The 16,375-nt window shown below is 39.2% G+C and overlaps 1 protein-coding gene across 1 annotated transcript; it reads right to left on the bottom strand.

The window, feature by feature from the left end:
- Window positions 1-1,048: 1,048 nt before the first annotated feature.
- LOC307120095 (receptor-type tyrosine-protein phosphatase H-like) lies at window positions 1,049-14,406 on the bottom strand. Its single transcript, XM_079806960.1, has 9 exons — window positions 13,080-14,406; window positions 11,583-11,834; window positions 8,646-8,909; window positions 8,078-8,365; window positions 5,958-6,221; window positions 5,575-5,844; window positions 5,316-5,407; window positions 1,925-2,013; window positions 1,049-1,819 (listed from the first exon to the last, which is right to left on the bottom strand). Exons 1-8 carry the CDS (start codon window positions 14,386-14,388, stop codon window positions 1,930-1,932), a joined length of 2,823 nt encoding a protein of 940 aa, XP_079663086.1. The 5' UTR covers window positions 14,389-14,406; the 3' UTR covers window positions 1,049-1,819; window positions 1,925-1,929.
- Between the last annotated feature and the right edge of the window lie 1,969 nt (window positions 14,407-16,375).

Here is a 16,375-nt window from a genome sequence, read left to right as displayed (position 1 = left end):
TTGAGATGAGCAAGCCAGTCGGGTGAGGGGTGTGTGAAAAAGTGAAATTATTTGAGAGAGCTGCAGGAGTGGCAGTGTCTTCTGGTTTGATCCAGGTTTCAGTTAGAGCCATGAGACCGAGATGTGAATGAGTGGAAATAGATGGAATAAAGTCTGCTTTGTTTACAGCAGACTGGCAATTCCACAGACCAATTGAAATGGACATTAATGTAGCAGAGGAAATAGGAACACTACGCAGATTATTAGGATTACGGCGCCTAGAATGTACTGAGCGTGACTTGCGGGTGTATGTGGTAATAGTAGCGATTTGGAAGCACATAGTGAATACGGGTCAGAGAAATAAACAGATGAAAACAAGCAAAACACAAAAGTGGACAAAGTAAAAGGAAATCTATACTCAAGTGCCTTGTCGGTGTCCTTGCTCGAGTGGAGTCGCACAGAGTAGAGTCGAATGGTCTTTACACTCTTCGGTCTTCACACGAGGAGGCTGAACGCTCACGCTGACGCTTCCGCACCAGCGTTAACGAGCGTATTAAATAGATGCGAATCACTATATTCAGACCAGGTGAGGACACTTTTGTAATTCGCCCAAACAATCAAGGGAATAGCCTGTCAATGGCTCAGCTCAAAAGCGAAACTATGACTCACTAGTAGTGCGAATATCCAGAAATAACAATTGAGTGCGGGCGGCAAAAACAGCCCTGGTTATAATTCAAATACAATTATCTTAACCAGTAAAATTATAAATCGAAAAATAACTACAGAATCGAAATGTATCCACTTGTTAGCGTGTAATCATTGAGCAAATCCAGCAAACTGAGTAGTTAGAAAAAACACTTGCACACGGCTTCAATGCGCTCCTTCACTCTCGGCGCGCTTCTCCTAGTGTTACCACACACACGACCGGAAGAAGCGACTGTGACAGAATAAAAGCTCCACGAAATCAAGGCGTCATCAAGATACGCCTTTGTTTTGGAATTAGCATTTTTTTTCTTTCAGAAAACAAAACTTATGCTTGTATAATGTAGTGAAATAAAGCAAACAAAATCATGTGTAATAGCTTTATTTATAATGAAATCCCCCAAATTATAAATTAGTTATATGTATAGTAATAGTAATAATCCATCATGAAAACTGCAAGTCACATGAAGCTTGCAAAATGTGTAAATGTTATACAAAAATGATTTATAGCTCCCTCAACTATAGCAATCATCATCACACCAAACTATATTCACTGTATATCTGCATTTTGAGAAAAAAAAAGCAATAAAGGTTCCTTAACCTTAACCCTAAACACAAACGTCTAGTATGATTTATCATGGGGACCAAAATAATGTCCCCACAAGGTAAAACATTTTAGGGACATGAGGACATTCGGTCCTTACAACATAAGGTTTACCCAGACCACACATAAAAAAAAACCTTCTATTCCTCCTCTGCATTTCTCCTCTTCTCTTCTTTCTTTGTCAGTGTTTCCACACATTGTACATTACGAAACATTGTGTATTATGAATATTTTTGGCTTTTTGACAAATTGTTTATGAAGTCTTGCATGCATAAATGTAGAACAAAATCATATTTCCAAATCAGGAAAAAAAGTATTCTACATTAAACCCCACAATATTTCAGTATCTTTGACTGGAAAAAATACGATCAGTTGTGTAATCAAATATGCAACTTAAATTTTATTAAACTGACGTGGAGTTGAATCTCGTATAACAAATAAAAAAACTTGATAAATTGCTTCAGTCATTAACACATGTTGCCATCCATGAGCCATTTTTTACAGTATGACCACAGCATTCAAAGGACACCGTTTCTGTGAAATGAGAGTCAGAGTTAAATATAAATCATACTCATTTGTAATCCTGTTAAGAAATATCAATGACAACTTGTGACTAGGCTGGATAGAGGTTTAACAAACCTTGTTTAAGGATTGTTCACCGGCCTCTCCACCCACTTCAGCTTCCAGTGGACCCAGTCATGAAGTTTTTCATTAAATATATAGTTCAGCTGAAGGACAGAATGGAAGAATGAGTTTATTTTAAAAAATGCACCTTGCACATTTAAATTAAATCTAGTAATGAAGTGAAAATTAAATTAAAAGTGTGGTTAGATCTGATCATGTTGCGTCATACGTTCTGCGCGTTTTACAGCGTTGCGCACTGTAACCAATCACACACGACTCTGTTGAGCTTAGGACTGCAATAGCCAATCAGAAGTGTTGAGATTAGTCATCGCTGAAATGTGTTCTGTGCGCGAGCAAAACTCTGAATTCTCTGCACGCAAATACTCAACAACTGATAAACATAAACATATCTGATGATTGTGCTCTTGAGAGCGTCAAAACCATAGACTGTTAAAAATATGGACGTAGTGTCCGTGACGTCACCCACAGGATTCTGAAGAGCCGTTTTTAAGAGTAAAGTAGAGTCGAGCTGGCCGTCGCCATCTTGTCTGCGCATCACTCCAGGATAACAGAAAATGGGCAAAAAGGCAGGACGTGGGCGGAGCTGAGGTGACGAGATGACTAACAGACAGCAGACAAACGACAATCCACCTGTCACTCAAAGTGGCCACGCCCTTAATTATGCAGAACTTTAAGGCTTTATATAATGTAAATGAATGAGTTACTAAATAATCCACCCCCTTACAGTCGTCATGAAGGTCAAAATTAGCCGTATAGACCAAAACCACAATTTGTCCCAGACTGTAAACATGTGTTCTTCTGCTGTAAAGTTGAGCATTTTAACATGAGCTCAATGAGATTCTGCTCCTTCTGGAGTCTGTCTCTAGTGGCCAGTCCATGAACTGCAGTTTAAGTCACTTCCGTATCAGCTTCAAGAGAAACGTAACGTAACTATTTTATGACATTCTATTTTTTATTGTTGTTGCTTCATCGTAATTGGATGACACTTTGTGACTTTTGTCACAATTGCTATGTGAACATACACAAAAATCATGCACATGATTCAGATATATTAAAGGGTCGAGAAAAAAAAAGAATCACACTTGGCTTTTTCACGGTCAAAATGACAGACAGGAAAATAATGGGAAATAGAAAAAATACAAAAACTCAGAGAATCTTTTGGTGGTGCAAAATACACACACACACACACACACACACACACACACACACACACACACACACACACACACACACACACACACACACACACACACACACACACACACACACACACACACACACACACACACACACACACACACACACACACACACACACACACACACACACACACACACACACACACACACACACACACACACACAGGACTCTCCATAGGCGTAATGGTTTTTATACTGTATAAACTGTATATTCTATCCCCCTACACTGCCCCTGCCCCTAAACCTAACCCTCACAGGAGACATTCTGCATTTTTACATTTTTAATAAAACATTGTTTAATATGTTTTTAAAGCGATTTGATTTACGGGGACATTTGAAATGTCCTCATAAACCACCTTGATGTTGTAATACCAGTGTAATACCCATGTCATTATACAAATTTGTGTCCTCATAAATCACATAAACAAGCACACACACACACACACACACACACACACACACACACACACACACACACACACACACACACACACACACACACACACACACACACACGTTTGTTTTTGTGAAATGTGAGGACATTCCATAGGCGTAATGGTTTTTATAACGTACAAACCGTATTTTCTATCCCCTTACACTGCCCCTGCCCCTAAACCTACCCCTCACAGGAGACTGTGCAGTTCACTTTCTGTGAAAAAAACCTAATTCTGTGTGATTTATAAGCATTTTGAAAAGTGAGGACATGGGGAACGTCCTCATATTTCACCCTCTTTTTGTAATACCTATGTCATACCCATGTCATTATACACATTTGTGTCCTGATATTTCACAAAAACATACACACACACACACACACACACACACACACACACACACACACACACACACACACACACACACACACACACACACACACACACACACACACAAATACACATTCACTTACACACACGCAGAGACACACATAAACACAACACACTGGCTGTTCGTAAATTTGAGCCAAAAGACTTGAATAAGAGGTTGAAATCAGATCCAGATCCAGGCCACATCTGGTACATGTGGATTCAAGGCATACCAGATGTGGGCCAAATCTGGGCAGACACTGTGTTGCTGTCTGGGGATAACTTTTGTTACATTTTTATAAAATTTTGATGTGATGTGTAACAAAATGTCCGTCTGTGTTCAGGTTTGATTGTAGTAAAATGAGTGTAACAAAATGTCCGTCTGTGTTCAGGTTTGACTGTAGTAAAATGAATGCAAAAACGGACACATAAAATCAACATTTCAAACAAAACTAAAATCTAAACCTTGACAAAAAGTATTTGAGAATGTGTAAGTATAGCTAAATCAAAGTAATAAAAATAAGTATTTAGCCTACGTCTAAAAACACTAGAGAATTTATAAGCCACTTCATGGCATACAACATGGCATTACAAAATAATTAAAAATGTGTAATAATTTGATGAAATGTAGTATCATAAAATACCCTCAAAAATCTAAATAATAATCAGAAAATTTGATTGAACAAAAATATATTACATTGTTTTTCCTGGGGGAAAAATTTACATTTTAAGGCTTCGGTCACTTTTGACCACGAAGAAGCCAAATGTGACCCCTAAAGGCCGCTATATACTCCGCAAGAACAGAGAAAAAAGTTCTCCAGGGAGCCCTGGTTTGGGAGTTCTCGCAGCTCGTTCTCGGCACATTTTCTGGGCAGAACTTTTTTCTTGTGGGTGTCCGAGAACTATTGTGTGATTGGTCAGAATTTTAAAGTGGGTGGGGTTAATGTGGAGAAACGGAGATGTTCGGCACCTGCTTTTCTCGTGAAGAATGGAATGTACTGGCCAGGACAAACTTTCTTCTTGTTCTTGCCACCTCAAGAAAACAAACACATTTCTTTGTTCTTGCAGAGTATATAGCAAGCTTAAAGGAAGAGGAATCGCATTCACATCTAGCTTTACTCTAGAGTTGGTTCTGGGGTTTATTTCACTTGACTTTTCCAGCAGATTTGAGTTATTAATTATGAATTGAGTTATTAATTTGAGTTACTTATTTTTTAAATAAGCTTATATAATCAATCGTTTATAATCAATATAATAATGTAAAGCTAGGAATGATCAGGTTGGTCATTGTATTTCTTGTGAACATTCATCCCATGATGATTCTGTAATGTAAAGCTGCTTTGTCAAAGCACAATCTTGATAGTCACTGAACATCTTCTTTACCTTAGAGAATAGCTCGTTCTTATTATTTGCACAATAATATGGCGTTTCAGAGGAACACAACATCGCGAGGGTCAGTGTCCGCTTCTCAGGATCTGGAAACAAAGACAGTTTTAAACACCAAGAAATATGCAAAAACATACTCATAGCTCAAAGTGAGTGTCTCCGCAAAGCATAACATAGAATAGCATAATCATGAAATGCAAAAATATGTAAACAAAGCCGAATGTTAGATTAAACGAAGAAAATGGCGTCTCATTACCTGTTTTTGCATCAGCACAGACTGGCAAACTGGTCAGATTGGCTGCCACAACACTGACACTAAAGTTATATTTTGTTCCTTGTCTTAAATTAGAAAATGTTTTGTTTGTCTTGTTTGTAATTTCTGTGAAATTTTCATTCCAAAATTCAGTGACACAATCCACCTTGTACCAAATCAAGGCCCCGGCTGACTCTGCGGGACTTTCCCAGGTTACTACTATGGTGTTTTTGTTGATTTTTGTTGTCTTTGCCGACCTAGGACTAGTAGGGTCTGTGAATTGATTTGTGAGATGTTATTTAGCTGAAAGGAAAAGCTAATGATGACATAAAAGCCATTGGACAAATGGTCTGAAAAATATTAATCACAATGTAATAATTACTCACATGTGTAATTTGAGATTGTTGCAGGTTTACTTAAGAGATCCCCATTAAGAGTGACAACTGTAATGGTGTACATCACTCCTGCCTTCAGTTCTGTGAAGTTGTAATGTAACTTTGTTGTAAAATTTGAAATCGGTTTATAATCGCTTGCAGAGATACTGGTTGTTTCAAGCGTCACGTTAAATTTTGAATATTTCCCTATTATTGTCCAGCTGGCATAAATATATTGACTCTTGACGTCCAGAGAGAGTGTCACAGTATTCGGACCTGCATGAAAAAAGCAAGAATAAAACAGGCAGTCAGAGTTTAGGAAAATCTAAATCTGAGCAGTCATTTGGACAACACAATATATTTCACTCCTAAAAACTCCTTCAGTTTTTTATGGAAGCTGTTTCAGCCACAGAATACAAATCATTCAGACTTTTTTGCATTCATATTTAACGATTCAATTTTTTTTCTCAGAATTGCAAGTTAAATTTTATAAAGATAATAGTTTTTATATTAAGATAAAATATTTATTTTATATTGAGATTAATTACTTTATTTCTTGTGATTTTAAGTTTAAAAAGTTTAAGTTTATATCATCTGAGAAAAAAGTCATAATTGCAAAACATAAACTTTCTCACATTTAAATCCACAACTGCATTATAAAGTCTGAATTGTGAGATATGCATTTCCAATTCTGAGAAAAAAGTCTAAATTGTGAGATATAAACTCTAAAAGGCCAAGAAATAAAGTGAAAAAAAAGGTATTTGTGACTGTTTATATCAAGATTTCTCACATTTAAATTCACAACTACATTATAAAGTCCAAATTGAAGGATATAAACTTGTAATTGTGAGAAATAAAGTCATAATTGTGAAATAAAAAGTTGTAATAACCTTTTTTAACCGTTTATATCTTGCAATTCGGACTGTATTTCTTGCACTTTTTGGTTTATATCTCACAATTTAGACGTTTTTTTTCAGAATTGAGATTTAAACTCAACTGCGAGTTATAAAGTCTGAATTGTGAGAAAAAAAGTGTGAGATATAAACTCAAAATCACAAGAAATAAAGTCTGAATTGCGAGATATAAACTTTTTTAAATTAAAAAAGGTAATTGTGACTTTATCTAAGAATTTTGCACGTTTACATTCACAACTTCAAATTATAAAGTGAATTGTGAGATATAAACTTGAAAAAAGTGTGAGATATAAACTCAAAATTGCAAGAAATAAAGTTGCGAGAATTGCGAGAGAATAAAAAATGGTAATTTTGACTGTTTATATCAAAATTTCTCACATTTAAATCCACAACAGCAAGTTATAAAGTCTATATTGTGAGATATAAACTCAAAATTGCTAGAAAAAAAGTCTGAATTGAGAAAAAAAAATCACAATTACCTAATATAATTGAGTTTGTTTTGCAATTGTGACTTTTTCCCTCAGAATTGAGATTTAAACTCACAACTGCAAGTTATAGTCGGAATTGTGAGATATAAACTTGCAATTCTGAGAAAAAAAAAGTCTAAATTGTGAGATTAAAACTCAAAAAGTGCAAGAAATAAAGTCAGAATTGCAGAATATAAACTCAGAATTATCTCAGAACTTCTCACATTTAAATTCACAACTGTGAGTTATAAAGTCTGAATTGACGGATGTAAACTTGCAATTGGAAGAAATAAAGTCAGAATTGTGAAATAAAAAGTTGTAATTACCTTTTTTAACTACGTTTATATCCTGCGTTTTAATTTATATCTCACAATTTAGACGTTTTTCTAAGAATTGAGATTTAAACTCAACTGCGAGTAAACTTGAAATTCTGAGAAAAAAGTGTGAGATATAAACTCAAAATCACAAGAAATAAAGTCAGAATTGTGAGATATAAAATTTTAAATAAAAAAAAGCTAATTGTGACAATCTAAAAAATTATCACATTTACATTCACAAGTTCAAGTTATAAAGTGATTTGTGAGATATAAAAAAGGTAATTGCGACTGTTTACCTTTTTTTTCTTTTTTATCCCATGGTGGAAACAAGCATAGAAGTTTGACTGTCACACTCGCATTCAACTTTATCAAATGCGCTAAGCTTTAGAGTTTGTATGCATGATATGAAATGCCTAAAGGAGCATGAGACTCACTTGTGTATGCTGAGATCTCCACCGCTTCTCCTGGTAGGGTGTCATGCTTTGTTAGTGCTGCCACACACAGGCAATACCTGGTGCCTTCTTCTTTATTCTCCTCTTTAATGAACTTGTTTTTTGTAATTGTGCAGTTGTTTACAGATGTGCAACAAGCTTCAGTGCACGTTTCGCCTTTATAAATACAATAGCAGTAGCCTGAAAAATTACCACAAGGCAGCTTCCAATAGGCTGTTATGACTGTGCTGTCATTGTTTGCTGATGTTAGGTTTATGACAGATGACGGCACTGAAAAATAAATACCAATAAAACGATCAACTTACACTGCTTTGAAAGCTGTGGTCACAGGAATGCTTGTTACTTTGACAATAGCTATGTTTCCATCCTGTTTTGTGTGAATTTTAGATTATCACATAAAAAAATGAAAACCTTATGTGCTCAGTTTTTTTAATCCAATTAGAAGACACTTCAACCTGGACATCTCGAATATTGCGCATATTAAAGTTACATTTGCAACTGGAAACATAGCTATTGATGTTCAGTCAAGCGTGAATCTTTCTGCACTTACGGGTGTAATCAGAAACGCTGCTCGCCACACCTTCAGTAGTCTTATTCACTATAGCTTTAACTGTGAAATTATACTCGTTTCCTGGAGTTAGGCCTGTAATAGTGCACTGTTCACTTTCACAGTCTTGATTCATTTCTGAACTATCCGCCAGGTTTTTGATGAGTACTGAATAGGACTCGCAGTCTCCTTCTGGTTTACTCCATTTGAGGCTGACGTCAACAGCCGTCACACTCACTACTGTCAGATTTTGAACAGCTGCGGGCTCTGAAAGAGGGACAGCACTCAGATCATTAGTCAACATGTAAATTAGTCATTCATTGTGTTGATTAACAACACAGTCTACTCTACAGAATGGTATTTGGATGTGTTAAAGTGCCCCATTATGCTTTTCATGACCTTTCATGTAGTGTGTGAAAGAGCTGTTTGTGAATGTAAGTCTGCAAATTTTCAAAGATTGTCTCCCAAAAGAAAGAAACAATTCTGAGTTGCCTGAAACAAGCTGTCAGTGATTCCAGTGTGCTCGAATCTATGTAGGTTAGTAACGAATTTGCATAATGCCTTCATTGGCTGCTGGTGAACAATGTCTACTTTGCCCCCCCTCACAACACTAGTTGTTGCTGAGTATGGTCCGTGTTGTTAAGATGTCTTTGAAATCCACTTTGCATGCACTTCCAAAGGATGAGAACACGGGCTTGAATTGATACGGTAAAACTGGTAATGAGCGTCTGGTGTCCGACACATGCTGTAAGTGGTGGACCAATCAAAACAGACTGGGCCATCTGACCAATCAGAGCAAAGTAGACCAATCACAACAGACTGAGCCGTCTGACCAATCAGAGCAGAGTAGACTAATCACAACAGACTGAGCCGTCTGATCAATCAAAGCAGAGTAGACCAATCACAACAGACTGAGCCATCTGACCAATCAAAGCAGAGTTGACCAATCACAACAGACTGAGGCACCTGACCAATCAGAGTAGAGGAGGCTCTCGGAAAGGAGGGGCTTGGAGAGCAAAACTGTTTCAGACACTGAGAAAAGAGCTGATGCTGCAATATATATACAGGTGCTGGTCATATAATTAGAATATCATCAACAAGTTGATTTATTTCACTAATTCTATTCAAAAAGTGAAACTTGTATATTATATTCATTCATTACACACAGACTGATATATTTCAAGTGTTTATTTATTTTAATTTTGATTATTATAACTGACAACTAAGAAAAATCCTAAATTCAGTATCTCAGAAAATTAGAATATTGTAAAAAAAGGTTGAATATTGAAGACACCTGGTGCTACACTCTAATCAGCTAATTAACTCAAAACAGATGCAAAGGCCTTTAAAGGGTCTCTCAGTCTAGTTCTGTAGGCTACACAATCATGGGGAAGACTGCTGACTTGACAGTTGTCCAAAAGACGACCATTGGCACCTTGCAAAAGGAGGGCAAGACACAAAAGGTCATTGCAAAAGAGGCTGGCTGTTCACAGAGCTCTGTGTTCAAGCACATTAATAGAGAGGCGAAGGGAAGGAAAAGATGTGGTAGAAAAAAGTGTACAAGCAATAGGGATAACCGCACCCTGGAGAGGATTGTGAAACAAAACCCATTCAAAAATGTGAGGGAGATTCACAAAGAGTGGACTGCAGCTGGAGTCAGTGCTTCAAGAAGCACTACAAACAGACGTATGCAAGACATGGGTTTCAGCTGTCGCATTCCTTGTGTCAAGCCACTCTTGAACAACAGACAGCGACAGAAGCGTCTCATCTGGGCTAAAGACAAAAAGGACTGGACCGCTGCTGAGTTCTCTAATGAAAGTACATTTTGCATTTCCTTTGGAAATCAGGGTCCCAGAGTCTGGAGGAAGAGAGGAGAGGCACACAATCCACGTTGCTTGAGGTCCACAGTCAGTGATTGTTTGGGGTGCCATGTCATCTGCTGGTGTTTGGAGGTCCAAGGTCAACGCAGCCGTATACCAGGAAGTTTTAGAGCACTTCATGCTTCCTACTGCTGACCAACTTTATGGAGATGCAGATTTCATTTTCCAGCAGGACTTGCCACCTGCACACAGTGCCAAAGCAACCAGGACCTGGTTTAAGGACCATGGTATCCCTGTTCTTAATTGGCCAGCAAACTCGCCTGACCTTAACCCCATAGAAAATCTATGGGGTATTGTGAAGAGGAAGATGCGATATGCCAGACCCAACAATGCAGAAGAGCTGAAGGCCACTATCAGAGCAACCTGTGCTCTCATAACACCTGAGCAGTGCCACAGACTGATCAACTCCATGCCACGCCGCATTGCTGCAGTAATTCAGGCAAAAGGAGCCCCAACTAAGTATTGAGTGCTCTACAGCCTCATACTTTTCATGTTCATACTTTTCAGTTGGCCAATATTTCTAAAAAAAATCCTTTCTTTGTATTGGTCTTAAGTAATAATTAAATTTTCTGAGAAACTGAATTTGGGATTTTCTTTAGTTGTCAGTTATAATCATCAAAATTAAAAGAAATAAACATTTGAAATATATCAATCTGTGTGTAATGAATGAATATAATATACAAGTTTAACTTTTTGAATGGATTTTTTTTTTCTCTAATTATATGACCAGCACCTGTATATATTATGAGGAAATTTGTGTTTTTGACCTTGGATGCACGTAAACCTGTTGTGGGAGACTCCAAAACAAAATTAGGAAGGTTTAAAACAGCATAATAGGGGCACTTTAAAACGTACAAGTAAAATGTAAATAAATTCAGAACATACCAGATATTTCAATAGTCATAAAATGTGCACCTTATTATTTGGCTCTCTGGAATACTTGATTATTCATTATCACTGGTCATTATCACAACTTAAACTCAAGGTGAAAGACTGTACATTAACTCCTATTGTGCTGTACTTTGAAAACTTGTGCACATTGATGTCCAAGTCTACTCACTGGTGTAGAAGGAGATAGTCTGCGGATTGAGATCCCGGCCACACTTCACTGGAAACACCTGAACTCTGTACAGATTTCCTGGTGTCAGACCCCGTATTTGTTTATACAGGACAGTCTCATTGGTCTGTCTTGTCTGGTTCCTTTCAGTGATTTCCACTCTGTAGTGAGTAATGTTACCAGGTGGATTGCTCCAGCTCAGATGGCCATCACTTGTGGTCACATTGGAAATGTTTATTTGCCCAAAAAAGCGATCTACAGACAGATAAGTGCAACCGTGTATATTGGCAGAAACTGACAAGTTAAGAAAAGGTTTCAAAAGGAGGTTTGATGCCATAGAACAATTTTTGGTTCTACAAAGAACCTTTCAGTAAAAAGGAAAAAAAAGGTTATATATAGAATTATAGGGTTCTTGACTCATTATCCCGAAAATGTTCTATATGCAAATCATCACTGCTGTTGTCTTGCATACTTCTTCTTCTTCTTCTGAAATTTGGCGCTTAAATCGTCCCACACCGTTTGTCATAGACCCATGAATGAGGTGTCAAATCGACTGGCTTATTAAGGAGAGGTGTGCTATGTCTTTTCTAAGCGATCGGACCTATGATGGCACAGCGGGCAAAAAAATCCCATAGATTTACAATGGCAGAATCTTCATGTTTATGAATCCCAGTCACTTTCACATATTCAGGGCCTTAGGAAAGAAAAGTATGGCACGGATGTATGGAAGCTTGTTTTCCACCTCAGGATAAAATAAATAAGGCAATTGGGACTTTATATCACGCAATTCTGAGATAAAAAGAATTGCGTGATGTAACCTTGCAATTACGAACAAAAATGTCAGAATTGTGTGATATAAAGTCCAAATTGTCTTATTTATTTTTATCCTGAGGCGGAAACAAACTTCCATACATACATTCCATATAAAGTCGTAATTGCGAAAAAATAAATTCAGAATTGCGTGATATAAAGTCATAATTGTGTGTTATGAAGTCAGAATTGCATGATATGAAGTCATAAAGGTGTGTTATGAAGTCATAATTGCGTGATATAAAGTCATTATTGTGTGATATAAAGAATTGTGAGATATAAACTCGCAATTCTTTTTGTCCCTCAGAACTGGACTTTTTAAATCGCAATTGCGAGTTTATATCTCATAATTCTGAGAAAAGAAGTTTTATATCTTGCAATTCCATAAGTAAACTTACAATTGTGAGATAATAAGGTTTTTTTATTGTTTTATTCTGTGGTGAAAACAAGCTTCCATACACCTGAGGGTGAGTAAATTAACAGAAAATGTAACATCAATGGAAAATTTGCATTGCACAAAAGGTTTAAACGTTTAAAGTGGGTCTTTTAAGAACTGTTCACTGAAACAGTGTTTTGAGGAACCAAAAATGGTTCCTCTATGGCATTCTGTCAAAACTCCTTTTGGAACCTTGATTTCTAAGAGTGTAAGAGCACCAACAATGATGCTGTGCTCTAAAACAGAGGCCTTACCGTCATAACAGATGAAGGGTCGACTTTCGTTGCAATTTATTTCCTTCCACATGCCAAAGCTGAGCAAGACCACACAAGCATCCTCAATGTACACTTCAGGATCTGGCTCGGGTTCGAAGATGCAGTTGCTGGTTGTGGTGCTCTCTGTTGTGGCATAAGTGGTGGTGCTCTCTGTTGTGGCATTAGTGGTGGTGCTCTCTGTTGCGGCATTATAGATGGTGCTGTACATTGTGTCATTAGTGGTGGTGCTCTCTGTTGCGGCATTATAGATGGTGCTGTACATTGTGTCATTAGTGGTGGTGCTCTCTGTTGCGGCATTATTGGTGGTGCTGTACATTGTGGCATTATTGGTGGTGCTCTCTGTTGCAGCATTAGTGGTGGTGTTCTCTGTTGCAGCATTATAGATGGTGCTGTACATTGTGTCATTAGTGGTGGTGCTCTCTGTTGCGGCATTATCGGTGGTGCTGTACATTGTGGCATTATTGGTGGTGCTCTCTGTTGTGGCATTATCGGTGGTGCTCTCTGTTGCGGCATTATCGGTGGTGCTGTACATTGTGGCATTAGTCGTGGTGCTCTCTGTTGTGGCATTATCGGTGGTGCTGTACATTGTGGCATTAGTCGTGGTGCTCTCTGTTGTGGCATTATCGGTGGTGCTCTCTGTTGCGGCATTATCGGTGGTGCTGTACATTGTGGCATTAGTGGGGGTGCTCTCTGTTGGGTCATTATCGGTGGTGCTGTACATTGTGGCATTAGTGGTGGTGCTCTCTGTTGTGGCATTATCGGTGGTGCTGGACATTGTGGCATTAGTGGTGGTGCTCTCTGTTGTGGCATTATCGGTGGTGCTCTCTGTTGTGGCATTATCGGTGGTGCTCTCTGTTGTGGCATTATCGGTGGTGATGTACATTATAGCATTAGTGGTGGTGCTCTCTTTTGTGGCATTATCGGTGGTGCTCTCTGTTGTGGCATTATCGGTGGTGCTGTACATTGTGGCATTAGTGGTGGTGCTCTCTGTTGGGGCATTATCGGTGGTGCTGTACATTGTGGCATTAGTGGTGGTGCTCTCTGTTGGGGCATTATCGGTGGTGCTGTACATTGTGGCATTAGTGGTGGTGCTCTCTGTTGTGGCATTATCGGTGGTGCTGTACATTGTGTCATTAGTGGTGGTGCTCTCTGTTGTGGCATTATTGGAGGTGCTGTACATTGTGTCATTAGTGGTGGTGCTCTCTGTTGTGGCATTATCGGTGGTGCTGTACATTGTGTCATTAGTGGTGGTGCTCTCTGTTGTGGCATTATCGGTGGTGCTGTACATTGTGTCATTAGTTGTGGTGCTCTCTGTTGTGGCATTAGGGGTGGTGCTCTCTGTTATGGCATTAGTGGTGGTGCTCTCTGTTGTGGCATTAGGGGTGGTGCTCTCTGTTGTTGCATTAGGGGTGGAGCTCTCTGTTATGGCATTAGTGGTGGTGCTCTCTGTTGTGGCATTAGTTGTGGTGCTCTCTGTTGTGGCATTATCGGTGGTGCTCTCTGTTGTGGCATTAGGGGTGGTGCTCTCTGTTATGGCATTAGTGGTGGTGCTCTCTGTTGTGGCATTAGTTGTGGTGCTCTCTGTTGTGGCATTAGGGGTGGTGCTCTCTGTTATGGCATTAGTGGTGGTGCTCTCTGTTGTGGCATTAGGGGTGGTGCTCTCTGTTGTTGCATTAGGGGTGGTGCTCTCTGTTATGGCATTAGTGGTGGTGCTCTCTGTTGTGGCATTAGGGGTGGTGCTCTCTGTTGTGGCATTATCGGTGGTGCTGTGCGTTGTGGTCTTAGGGGTATACACATAAGTGTGCTCATGCACTTTATTCTTAAGCTCATCATATGTTATATTTAAGCAGTTAAGGATATCGATCATCAGTATATGACACATATCATCTGTTTGGTTAGTTTGAGATATTGAGGAAGTATCTAGAGAGGTTACCTGAGAAAATGCTGTAAAGGAGGTTTGTGATGAGGTTTGTGGTGAGGTGCTGTACATTGTGGCATTAGTGGTGGTGCTCTCTGTTGTGGCATTATCGTTGGTGCTCTCTGTTGTGTCATTAGTCGTGGTGCTCTCTGTTGTGGCATTAGGGGTGGTGTTCTCTGTTGTGTCATTAATCGTGGTGCTCTCTGTTGTGGCATTAGAGGTGGTGCTCTCTGTTGTGTCATTAGTCGTGGTGCTCTCTGTTGTGTCATTAGTCGTGGTGCTCTCTGTTGTGTCATTATCGGTGGTGCTCTCTGTTGTGTCAGTAGTCGTGGTGCTCTCTGTTGTGGCATTAGGGGTGGTGCTCTCTGTTGTGTCATTAGTCGTGGTGCTCTCTGTTGTGGCATTATCGTTGGTGCTCTCTGTTGTGTCATTAGTCGTGGTGCTCTCTGTTGTGGCATTATCGGTGGTGCTCTCTGTTGTGTCAGTAGTCGTGGTGCTCTCTGTTGTGGCATTAGGGGTGGTGCTCTCTGTTGAGGCATTAGTGGTGGTGCTCTCTGTTGTGTCATTAGTCGTGGTGCTCTCTGTTGTGGCATTAGGGGTGGTGTTCTCTGTTGTGGCATTAGTGGTGGTGCTCTCTGTTGTGGCATTAGGGGTGGTGCTCTCTGCTGTGGCATTAGTGGTGGTGCTCTCTGTTGTGGCATTAGGGGTGGAGGTTTCAAATGATGTCACTGGAGTAGACGTTGTCATGGTTATGTGGGTGCTCTGTGGAATCTGTGTAGTTGGGTAACATTTATAAATCATTTTCTTTACTTTTGGCACAGGATGACCAGGGTACCAATTCTGATATGTAACAGGATCATCATTGGACCATCTGGACCATGGGATGGTGCCATTGAAGCTCTTGCGGAGCCCAATCCAGTAGTCCAAAGAGACGTTCCGCTGCACAATAAGATGGACATTTCTACTGGTGATGGTCGTCAGTTCTTTGAAACACACCTGACAGTGGTGTCTGGCCTCATCCCACGTGGTATTTTGGAGCTTGGTCTCATTCCATGTAGTATTTTGGAGCTTGGTCTCATTCCATGTAGTATTTTGGAGCTTGGTCTCATTCCATGTAGTATTTTGGAGCTTGGTCTCATTCCATGTAGTATTTTGGAGCTTGGTCTCATTCCATGTGGCATTGGACTGAAGAAAAGACTGCTCCTCATCCAATGTGACAGCAAGGGAGATATGAAAATACTCCTCCTCTGCCCATATGACTGAGCCTGAACATGATCAATTGATAAACAAGTTGTCGTAATGTTTGCATACACCTCAAAACGTCTCGGTTACGTATGATAACCCTCGTTCCCTGAAG

Source organism: Gobio gobio (genome assembly GCF_949357685.1).
Source record: "Gobio gobio genome assembly, chromosome: 23".
NCBI lineage: Eukaryota > Metazoa > Chordata > Actinopteri > Cypriniformes > Gobionidae > Gobio > Gobio gobio.
The sequence above is the reverse complement of the archived record's forward strand: the minus strand, read 5'-3'. Positions and strand labels throughout refer to the sequence as shown.